This window comes from Amblyomma americanum, chromosome 5 (assembly GCF_052857255.1).
Source record: "Amblyomma americanum isolate KBUSLIRL-KWMA chromosome 5, ASM5285725v1, whole genome shotgun sequence".
Taxonomy (NCBI): domain Eukaryota; kingdom Metazoa; phylum Arthropoda; class Arachnida; order Ixodida; family Ixodidae; genus Amblyomma; species Amblyomma americanum.
In genome coordinates, this window is record NC_135501.1 from 132,007,875 (window position 1) to 132,019,909 (window position 12,035).

General features: G+C 46.7%; 1 protein-coding gene across 1 annotated transcript in view; it reads left to right on the plus strand.

The window, feature by feature from the left end:
• The window catches only part of LOC144134204 (uncharacterized), a 45,161-nt gene extending 35,143 nt beyond the window's left edge, over positions 1-10,018 (plus strand). Inside the window, exon 5 of the mRNA XM_077667162.1 lies at positions 9,686-10,018. Within this exon, the coding sequence (XP_077523288.1) occupies positions 9,686-10,018 (333 nt within the window). The remainder of the gene's footprint in view (positions 1-9,685) is intronic.
• Positions 10,019-12,035: the final 2,017 nt, after the last annotated feature.

The window sequence follows — 12,035 nt, forward strand, 5'->3', positions numbered from 1 at the left end:
TGTGGTAGGCGTCGCCAGGCTCCTGCTGATGACAAATGTGTTCAGCAGGCAATGAATGCCAAAAAGCCGCGATTATTAAAGCGAAATAATTATATGCCTCTTGTGACAGAAAACCTGTCAGCGGAAGTTGTTTTCAAAATATGTCCGGAGGAAGTGGCACGTCTCACCTGTTCAGAAAAGAAATTAGCCGGCATTGAGTTTTGAACGCAGGCTCTCTACGTACCTTGTGGGGACGCAATGCAAATTCCGCAAAGGCTCTTATTTTTTTTTGTTGGATAACAATCAAATCCGCTAAGCTAACAAATGCTTCACGTACACGCATACTATTACGCGATGCAGACAAACATTCTCATGTCATCGTACATGAACTCCACCGGCACATAAAAATTGCGGGAGATATACACATGCGTCAAGAATCGGCAACCATTCAGGCGGGCAGTCCTGCGCAGCATAACGACCCCGCAACAAGGCGCACTGTTCCCTGAACAGGGACTTAGATGAACGAGGTGGCTCTTCATGTTGATCTATCAAGCGGCTCTTCCATAAGATAAAAAGTCCAATAAGCGTTAATCGATCGCACAGAATACCGGAGTATTTCAAGACAGAAGAGAACCTTATACTGTAGGGTTAGATCTGAATGTCCTTTTCCATTGTCTACTGTAATATGTTCCAGAAAAACGCTGCATCACGGCACCACACAAAGAAATATTCGATCGTCTCTGGTTTTTCGCATAGGCAAGAATTCACGGACCCTGGCACAATAGTCCCCTGTTGACCTCAAACATGGCACAATAGTCCCCGACCATGGAACAACAGTCCCATGACACATTAGTCCCGTACCTTGCCGGATAGAGTAGAAGTTTGCCACGAAGGGTCATTGGTTTAAGCGTGTTAGAGGGACACGAAGTGAACGCGTTGTGCTGCGTATGTAATGTGTGTTGGGATTTTAGTATGCTGAACAACAATGACTTGCAAAACGTTGCTGGCGTCATCCAAGGGACACATGATAGTAATGGCTCAAAAAAGTTGCGGACGCCTTCCAACGATCACCTGATGAGTGTCACGTGACAATGATGAGTTGCAAGAAAAAAATTGATGAAGTTCAAGCGCAAACCTCTTTCGCCCTGTAAAGTTGGGAAATAAAGTTAATTTGATTTGATTGACTGAATGCTTTTGCTTTTCTAAGATGCAGCAGACTGCAGTGCTAAGTTTTACGAATTCAAAATACGAAATCAACGCCGCGTACTCGTTTGCACATCATTACCAGGAATTCGGGGCAAGTACTTCTAGTCCGTGTGGCTGCCACCATGCAGCGCATGGCTTTGAACATAAAAAGTGGCACGTCGACACCATTTGTGGCATAAAAAATTGACAAATATCGACGTAGTGCGCGCTAGTGATGCGCTATAGGCCGCTAGGCTTAGGGGCACTGGCTAGGCGCTGTTAAGAATTTCCGGTAATGGGAACCTGAGTGCAAATTCTTAAGTTTGCAGGACCAGCACTACTGGAAAGTTCGTGGCGCCACTGTGAAAAACTAGATGAAGGTGAAGGAGGTGCTAATGTAAAGCCGTGTAAAAAGATCAGCACAAGTGATCCATTATTGGTACAAACTAATCGCCTCTGGCCGATCTGCGGTTCACGAAAACTCCAGTAACAAGCATAGCTGCCATTAGTCAATCTTCAGTCTTCCGTCACGTCTAGCAGAAAGTCGCAAAGAATTCTTAAGGCTGGCTCACGTGAAAACAACTCAGCGAATTTATCGATTAAGCGGCGCGTCACTGCGAAAAAGTTTCAGTCTTCTTGGAGTCTGGTCGCTCGAGCCGCTTGAGCCACCGCCCCGACTCTAAATAGGTTTTTGCTTCGCGGCGGCAGGATTCGCTAGCGTTTTCGCTTGCATGTGAAACAGGCGTCCGCTCCTGCGTTGAGCGTCGCCGTTGGCCTCAGCGTAACCGAGCGAACGTGAACATCGGAGAATAGGAGAGAGAACGCAGAGCGCAGCGGAGGGAGGGAGGACGGCGGTTGCAGAGTGAGCGAAAGGCGGAAAGCGGAGGAGGGAAGTGCGACAGCGCCACTATGATGCGGTTGGCAAGCGCGAATATTGCGCAGTTGCCCCGAGTGCCATGGATCTCTACGACTACGCGAGGGGGAAAGTGGAGGAGTAGGTAATGGTGGCAGAGGAGAGAGCAGATTAGCGCTATGGTCGTTGGCCGGAGGCGTGGCTCATGGGCAGCGGAACACTGTGACGCTGCCCAAGTCGAAACCCAGAGCAGGCTCCCTTCTGCACTGCGTGTTCTATATGTGGTCTCCTACGGTCTCAGTGCCGCAGCAGCGGCGCTCAAAAATCGCGTTAGCAAGAGGCGTGTGTTTTAGCGACAGCTACATAGCGCTAGCGTTTAGAGCCTTCAGCGTGGTGCGGAGCAGCTGCTGCTGCAGGCGATACGGCTCGCCGGCGAAACCAAGGAGGGGGGGAGGAGAGTGAATCCACGTCCGGGGACGAAGAGGACGAAGGAACGCCCAGCAAAACGCAGCGGCGAAAGGCTGACTTTGCAACTTAACCGGGCGAATTCCACGCGGCCAGCTGTAGCTATCGCGTCACTCCAGGTTTAACCAGAGCTAAACCACAGCCTTTTTTTTCCACCCAGCCATTGGCCGGTCATTTCTGCTGATCTTTTTACTCGCGACTTCTGCAATACAACATTGCATTGCTCGTCGCACCTATTTTGTGAAAACTGTTGTCAGAGGAAGAAAAAAAATTGTTGCTTTAAGACAAAGGTATATATATATATATATATATATATATATATATATATATATATATATATATATATATATATATATATATATATATATATATATATATACCGATGCCATAGGTAGCGTAAGGGGGCTCTCGCACAGTTTCCGCCCTCGCCGTTAGATTACGTTCCACGTCACTCTCGTGGTATTACAGGACGGGCTACGTCCGCCGCTATGGACGGGGTGGCGCTGGTGAACACTCTCAAGGTTAGCTTAAACCCATTAAACATTAATACCCACGAGAGCAGCAGATTGGACAGCCGTCGCCGTAGCTCAGTTAGTAGAGCACCGGACGAGATATTCGGAGGTCGTGGGTTCGGATCCCACCGTCGGCATGGTTGATTTTCTGCTACTTTATAAGTAACTTTAGTCAGCGGTATTATAAGAAAGCGGTAGATTAATCTAAGTTTTATTATCCCACTGATACGCACAACACACTAACAGAAAAAATTAACATTCCCCTATGGACCTTGGTTTTTGGTTTTGGAGACGGTTAGCACAATATATATATATATATATATATATATATATATATATATATATATATATATATATATATATATATATATATAAGATTAATGGACAGATAGATAGATAGATAGATAGATAGATAGACAGACAGATAGATGGACGCAACCTTTATTTTTGTCAATTGACATACAAAAAGAATCAGGCCTACATAAGCCTCGGACGGCTTACGTAGGCCTGGCAGACAACGAACAATATAACAAGAAAATATCAAAAGGGACAAAGTGCAGAGTTTGCAACGTAATGCGATAAATTCTTTGTGCAGCGTAATGCGATAGGCTCGGCGATATCACTTAGTCACGCGCCGCGCATGTGCAGTAGGAACCACTTATGATGCTACATTCTTAGTCTGGTTCCACCTAAGGATACACTTAGTGCGCAACTTTTAAGCGCCTGTTCGTTGGCTGAGCCGCGTTGCCGCCGTCGGTGTAACTGAGCGAAAGAGGGTACCGCCGCTTGCTCATAGATGGCGCTAGAGTGGTGCGTGCCGTGAGGATATATTCCTGCAGGCAATATATCAAGAAAATAAATTTGAAATAACATGGCAGGGGATTACGAGTACGACAACTGGTCGGGTACATGAAGGATTAAGGCAAGCTTGTCCTCTATCACCGCTGCTGTTCATGATTTATATGGTAAATACAGAAAGAAGGCTGCAAGAAAGCATACTAGGTTATAATCTGTCGTGTAGATTAGGCGAAAAGGATTTAGAATAGCGACTGCAGGATTTAATGTACGCGGACGATATTGTACTGTCACCAGATAGCAAGAAAGATTTCCCGACTCTGGTTAATTACTGTGGAGACGAAGGAGGCACTCTAGGTTTCAGTTTTAGAGCAACTAAGTCGGGTGTGATGGTTTTGAATGATGCAACTGATAGCTGCTTGCAATACAACAATATGAAATACCACGAGTGACCGAATACAAATATCTCGGGGTATGGGTAAATAAAGAGCATATGCACACTGAAAATCACGAACAGTCACTTACAGCAAAATTGCGAAGAGATGCCGCGATAATGAAACATACGGCATTATGGGGGTACAACTAATATGAAGTACTGAGTTATTTCGAAAGGAATAATGATGCCGGGGCTTACTTTCGGGAATGCGGTTCTTTGTTTAAAGGCAGGAGTTCAGTCGAGGTTAGAAGTAAGTCAGAGGGCTGTTCGAAGATTAGCACTAGGTGCCTATGGGAAAATCAGAAACGAGGCAGTACAGGGGAATATGAGCTGGGCATCGTTCGAAGCCCGGCAAGCACAGAGTAAAATTCTATATAAAGAACCCATGAGGAAATTGGACGATAACAGGCGGGCAGCTTAAGTATGTAACTACCTATAGAGGAAGAGCATTGACTCACATTGGCGGAAATTTACTAGGGAGCTAACCAATAAGTATGCCAGAGACGAGGACGGAGAAAGAGCATTGAACGAAAGGTTGAAAATGCGGAAGGTAAAAATTGGATAAATTCAATGGAAAAGAAGCATAGTGTAGAACAATATCGATACTCGAAAAGGCAGGTGAGAAAGGAAGCGTTTTTTATAGCTCAAGAGGCTTTGCCCTGCACTTTGAAAGTAGGTTAGGATATCTTCCCGACTCTCTAGGGTTTAGAGATAAGAATAGTCATGTAAATAAATGTGCGGTGGTGATGAGCAAAAAGCCTTTGGAAGATTGTTGGCTCAAAAGTAGAGAGGTGACAGAAGATTACAAGCGCAGGAAGACATATTTAAGGAAAATGACGAGTTCTAATGAAGGAAAAAAATGAGCATGGTGGCAAGTGCCACCACCCCGCTTCAAAGGGGACGCTCCTACTTTCCATCCATCCATCAGGCGCGCCGCGCACGCCATCACCACTGCAAGAGCTGAGGAGGTACGGAGGTTAGGGGAGGAGTGGTTTGCATGCGGAGGTCTCGCAGTCTCGCCACACTCCGCTCCGTGGCGCGCGCTGCTTTGAAAAGTGCTGCATGCGACAAATTGTGCACATCGGTCGCGCCAATCACGGTATTGTCTGCTAGTATGAACCGTCTGCTTAAATGCGCGAGAATGTCCCGTTCCTCGCCGCTACTCTGACGACCTCGCGAAACACTTGTGTCGGCTTCGTTACCGGGTGCACAGGCGGAACGTATCTCCATCCATTTCTCCGGCCACAAAGCCACCTTCATGACAAACAGACTGGTGAAGGGGGTGTTACTTAAAGAGTACACACATACGCGTATCTCTCAGTTTTTTGCCTCAATATATGGCAAAACAAAACACCTACAGAGCTGCGCTCAAATTTCGCATTAGTGAGCGCCGTAAGCATCCGCAGAAATCTTTTTGCTAAATGTTCCGGTAAGTGCAACGGTGATTCACGCGTTCCTAAAAGATGTGGAACAGTATTTTCGAAATTTTAACTGGAACTGTGCCTCGCATATTTTTAGTGACGCAGCGCTTCGCATATCCTTAAATGAAGTGGTACTCCAGCCATTCTCGGTGGAACGCTTTTTCTTTCGGTCAACGTTGTCGCAGTTGCTGTTTCAGTCCCTGATAGCCTTTTCCAGGTGCCTTGTAAACAGTAGCTGAAGTTGATAACTCATTCATGGAATTGAGCTATCAACTGAGCATGCGAGAAGTGGTATAGAGCAGGAACATTTCTATAATACAACTAAAGAGCTGAGGTTCTGTCAAATTAAGACTTCCTCACACCTTGTGGGCTCTTGGCACTCAGTCGAGTCATGAATGCTGTTCAGGATAAACTAGTTATGGATAAAGTTATGGATGGAATTATTCTCAACAGGATTCATGTTTCGATTGAGTTCCAAGAGCCTACAAGATGTAAAATACAGTATATCTTAAGACCGCAGCATTGGCCTATTCATTTAAGCATCCGCCTCGCATGCAGGAGGTGCGGGGTTCGATTCCCAGTGCCGCCGGGCACCTGCCGGTGATGTAATGGGTACAAGGTTTCCCCTGCCGGGGGCCGGCTTCTTTAGTGTGCATTGCTTGGAAAATGGGTCGTTGACCTAACCTTGACTAGAAGGAAAAAACCTTGTGACAAGGCGCTTCTTGACCACAGATGCCGTTGCGCCATAAAAAAAAATTCAGCATCAAAATATACACCTTCTATTATGTATGTAATATTCTGGCGACAAACTTTTAAAATTAAATTGCTCCCAAATTGCTGCTATGCTGCCAAATAACAATAACGTAAGCTTAATCAAATTTATACTTAAGTCATGGTGCTGCAGATTGCTTTGTTACAGAGCTTGAGTATCCAAAGTATGTTTCATACCAGACTCACAGTTAACATGCTACTCCTCACTTGAGTGCGGTGTGTGGTCCTCCACCTCCGACGACGAGCGTTTTAATTGAAAGCACACCCTAATATGTGATGCCTGCATACATCTCGTTTTCGTTTTCTTATTAATAATGGCTCAACTGGCAGTAGGCAACTTTAACTTTGTCTCTTGCATGTGACAGACACTACAATCTTAGTCGGAAGCGGAGAGATCAAGAGTTCAAATGGCAAATCGCTCACGTAAGTATAGACCAAAACCATCTTTGAAAAAATAGAGGTCGTCTGCGCTCTCTGGGTATATTAGTGCTGCAGTCACTTGCTCTAATTCAGTGTTACCGTGTATAGATTTAAGCGTTTGGCACTGCTCTTCATGCTTCTTATATACTGCAGGAAAGCAGCCTAATTCGGTTTTACAAAATTGCATCATTCCAAATTCCCTGGAACCATGCTCTAAACGCAGTTTAAGACAATGCGAAAGATGCAGCTATGCGGTCGCAGCCGCAATAGACAGATAAGCAGCAGTGTTGTAAGCGTTACAAGAAAAGTATCTAAATACGTTACTCTTTAGGCTAAGAAGAAAGGAGCGCGTTACCGCACTAAGTTAGCTACAAAAAAAAAAGGAAACGCGTTACCGTCACCGAAAAAAAGGTACAGCACGTTCCTCTGCCGTTACTCCATGGCCATCAATTTTAATCAGTGCGTCTTCGTTGCAAGAACTCGTACAAATTTTATAAATCTCATATTTTACACAAAACTTATAGCCCAAGCAATGCTTTCTCATGAAATATTGATTTAACGATAATATTTTGCACAAATGTGCAGGTGATTAGCAATATTATAGTGGCCTAAAGTTGCCTTTTGAGTTACATGTGTTGGCTTCTAACTCTGGCACATCGTGAAGATGTTTTATGTCACATTAAACGCATAATAACACTTCATCATCAATTCTAACTTTACAAAGGAAACATAGCTGAACTCTCAACAAATTTACAGTAATTCTGAAAATTGTGATGTCTCAATATGCTTGGCTTGCTTCCACTGTTTAGAGAGTTGTGCGAGTGAGTAGTTTGGGAAAGGAAGCTAGAGGAAGGGAAGTGCATGTATGCGTGTTCGTACACCTCTTTCGTGCTTTATGGCTGTTCTGTCCAATTCCTTTAGTTGGGTGCGTCATCGAGGGCAGGTGTTTTCTGGCATGCGTGCGAGCCGCAACAAGGGTCCTGGAGAGAACCGGCACATTTTGTTTACATGCAGCGTCACTATAGGTGATCTGCGCTTTTTTATTTAAAGCAGGCCATTGGGGGGGGGGGGAGAGGCAGTTGGAATAAAAAGTATCTAGTAACGTGACACCTCACGTTACAAAAAAGATATTAACGCAAATACGTTGCCCGTTACAGTTCCGAATTCGTAACGAGTGCGGTGCTAAGTCGCTGAAAGAAACTATCGCGTTACCAATAACGCCGTTGCTTGTAACGCGTTACCGCCAATACTGCCTCCATGTTAGTTCGACTAAGCTATAGGCCTCTCGCGGGCTGGCGGCTCTGGCGGAGCAACACGAAGCGTTCCGTGAACTCGCTGGCTTCTTCACGGTCTGCGCTGCACATTGGTGCGCAAGGCGGCGATTTTCCGGTGTCTTGTATCATGACAAACTTGCATGAAGCAGCTAGATCAGAGACGACAAGCGAGTCAGCAGCGACGAGGAAGACAGCGTAGTGATCTTTTAGCTCAGCGGGCACACGGTTAGAAAGTATTTTGAATCCTAAAGGTGCGAAGACCTATTCATGCCGACCGTTCGGAAAAGTAGTATATCACGTGAATGCTATATTTTACGCTTTCATTCTGTGTGTGTGTGTGTGCGCGTGTGTGTGTGTGTGTGTGTGTGCGTGTGCATGTGTGTGTGTGTGTGTGTGTGTGTATGTGTGTATGTGTGTGTGTGTGTGTGTGTGTGTGTGTGTGTGTGTGTGTGTGTGTGTGTGTGTGTGTGTGTGTGTGTGTGTGTGTGTGTGTGTGTGTGTGTGTGTGTGTGTGTGTGTGTGTGTGTGTGTGTGTGTGTGTGTGTGTGTGTGTGTGTGTGTGTGTGTGTGTGTGTGTGTGTGTGTGTGTGTGTGTGTGTGTGTGTGTGTGTGTGTGTGTGTGTGTGTGTGTGTGTGTGTGTGTGTGTGTGTGTGTGTGTGTGTGTGTGTGTGTGTGTGTGTGTGTGTGTGTGTGTGTGTGTGTGTGTGTGTGTGTGTGTGTGTGTGTGTGTGTGTGTGTGTGTGTGTGTGTGTGTGTGTGTGTGTGTGTGTGTGTGTGTGTGTGTGTGTGTGTGTGTGTGTGTGTGTGTGTGTGTGTGTGTGTGTGTGTGTGTGTGTGTGTGTGTGTGTGTGTGTGTGTGTGTGTGTGTGTGTGTGTGTGTGTGTGTGTGTGTGTGTGTGTGTGTGTGTGTGTGTGTGTGTGTGTGTGTGTGTGTGTGTGTGTGTGTGTGTGTGTGTGTGTGTGTGTGTGTGTGTGTGTGTGTGTGTGTGTGTGTGTGTGTGTGTGTGTGTGTGTGTGTGTGTGTGTGTGTGAAGATGGGGAGGGTCAACTTGTTTTGGGCTATTTTATGTATATAGTGTAAGACGTCCTCGAGTACGGGACTCGACATTAACAGTCGCTAAACGTCTATTAACATGGGCCGGGCGAAAAGGCTGAGTGGGTACATTGCTGGTATCGACAGTATGTGATGTGTCAGCATGAGGATGCGTAACCGTGCTGTCCCTTCTGACAGCATTCTTTCAAGCTAGCTGGTACACAGTTTGCCGAACTGTTAGCGCTTTAGACACGGACAGCAGACAAGGAGACGACGCACATCGCTACTAACACCTCGAGTTTAGCCGCACTGTGTACATTAATTTTATGTAGTCCGCCTTTCTGTGCTAACGGTCCCGTCATTCTGGATTTGCGCTGTTACGGGGCTTAGGGACGAGGGCGGTGTAGCCACCACCCCAAGGCACTGGAGCAGAGAGCGGAAACAAGCGCGGCTGGAAAGCTGTTATATCTGCTTTCTTTTTTTGAGCTGCCTTCTATACTTCTGCTTGTTCTTCGCCTTTGCTTGAAATTCGCCTTACAGTGGCTGGCGCACTGTTTCTGCAGCGAAGCTCTTGAAGAATATACCGGCAAGGACCTCGATGTAGCCCTGAGCGACGGCACCGCCTGGGACCAGTACAAGTGGATTTCAGTGTACTTCTTTGATTCTAGACAGAACTTGGGACACTTCGGGATCCCATCCCCACTGAAGGTGCCGGTGAACGTGGGCGGCAGCGGTGGCAGTCGGCCCCAACGGGCTTTGCAGCGACGCCTTCGTTTGGGAAACCAGAACCTCCAGGCTGGATCTGGTACGAAAACAACCAAGCTTGTGCTGTGCGCCCTCTCCGAAAGGCTCATTCTCTTTCTGAACCCTTGATCCAAAATACTAATGAAAAAACAAAAACAAAATATGGAACCGTATCAGGTTCCCGAGCTGATTTACTCGATTTTGGCTACATGCGCAACGCTACAGTAGTTTTGTTTCATGTCAACATTTTGACAAAACTGTCCTGCTGGGAGGCGGCCTGTGCAGAAAAAGCCTTGAACGCTCGGACTAAAAGCAAGTCTGCTTAGGTGCAGTAACGCGAAAGGATTTGTCTCACGGCGTGTCCTTCCTCCTCATGCGTGTCCGCCATCTGCTAGACAAGCGCGGTACATTGCGAGAGTGGTTTTTAGTGAGTGCCCCATCAAAGCGCAACGACTGCGCTTCAAGCACGGAGGAAATTTACAGGTAGCGTACATCTGTAATTTAGATGTACACCAGGCATGGGGTTGTAGGAAAGCTATCTCCAAAGGAAATAAGCTATGGGAAACAATACAGAGTCTATGGCTATTCATTCTGAATTTACCCCCTGGAATGCACACGCATAGGCAATAGTGTCAGCATGGATACCTCCCCGGATCTGACGTTAACAAGAAACATTAAATACGATAAGTAGTCCAACAAAGGCCACGAATTAGATAGTGATCACTACACAATATCTACATTTCCCACCACGCCCACCTCCCCTCATCCAGCAGAAGCGGTGGAATGGGTCGGTTCCTTCAATAAAGACACAAAAACTGCCACCGTCGAGCAACCAGTTGAGGAACAGAGTCAGATTTCTGACTCTAGACTACTGCGCAAGTCAGAGGCCCACCTAAGCCTGCGGATGCGGTGTAAAAAGCAAATCGCAACAAATCTATGAACAAACGAGTTGCAGCACTCGAGCGAAAGATAGAAGAGTACACACTAGAATTCCAAGACAAGCAGTGGGGCCAAATTTTCGATAAAATGAGCGGGCAGATGGGCCGTAAATAGACATGGCAGCTACTATGGCACCCAGACCAAGTCTGCACAAAGTAGTCAGCTGGCAAGTGGTGCACCAGTATACGGGCACTAACGAAGACCTCCACGAGGACCTACAGAGGCGATACCGAAACACTTCCCCGGTTAACCCACTGCCGGATTACCAGGGGATCCCCAACGATGACTTAGACTCAGACATCGTGAATTCCGAGGTGTGATACGCCCTCAGTCAACTCCGCACCCCCGCCGCGGCCGGTCTTGACGGAGTTACAAACAAAATGCTTAGGAACCTCAACCCCGGCTCGGTCGTGGCTCTCGCAGACATCATGAACACCTAGTGACGCGAAGGAAAAATCCCAGAGTATTGAAGGCATGCTATAGTCATCTTCATTCCCAAAACGGCAAAAAACTTTGTATAGAGGATCTGAGATCCAGATCACTCACTTCTTGCTTAGGCAAGTTGATGGAACACGTAATCGTTAACCACCTACAAGGGTTTGGGGAAGACAGCGATCTAATTCCTCCTAGCATGATTGGCTTCAGAGCGCATCTATCTACACAAGATGTCATTCTTCAATTGAAGTCCGACATCATTGACCATGTGCAAGAGACGGGCACGAAGGCAGTGCTCGGCCTTGACCTGAACAAGGCATTCGACAACGTCTCGAACGAGGCTATCCCTACGAACCTATCTGACATTAATCCCACGTTGCGGAATTCACATATATCCGCTCCTTCTTCTCAGAGGACTGCGGAGCTCGCAGTAGGTGCGACCGAGTCCGACCCCATCCACCTAAGGGGCAGAGGAACACCTCAAGGTTCAGTCCTCTCACCTTATCTGTTCAATCTGTCCCTCATCAATCTTCCCTCAAAACTCGCCGCCATACCCGGGTTGCATCATACATTCCACTCGGACGACATAACTCTGTGGGTAAATACAGGGAGGGACGGCCAAGTGGAGAGTACACTGCAGCAAGCGGTAGACACGGTCGAAACATACGCCCTAGCGGCGGGCCTCTCGCGCTCGCAACAAAAATCTCAACTCTTTGTACTCAGAAACAAGCCCAGAGGCGTACACCTAAAAAACTACGTTCCCCCGCTACCC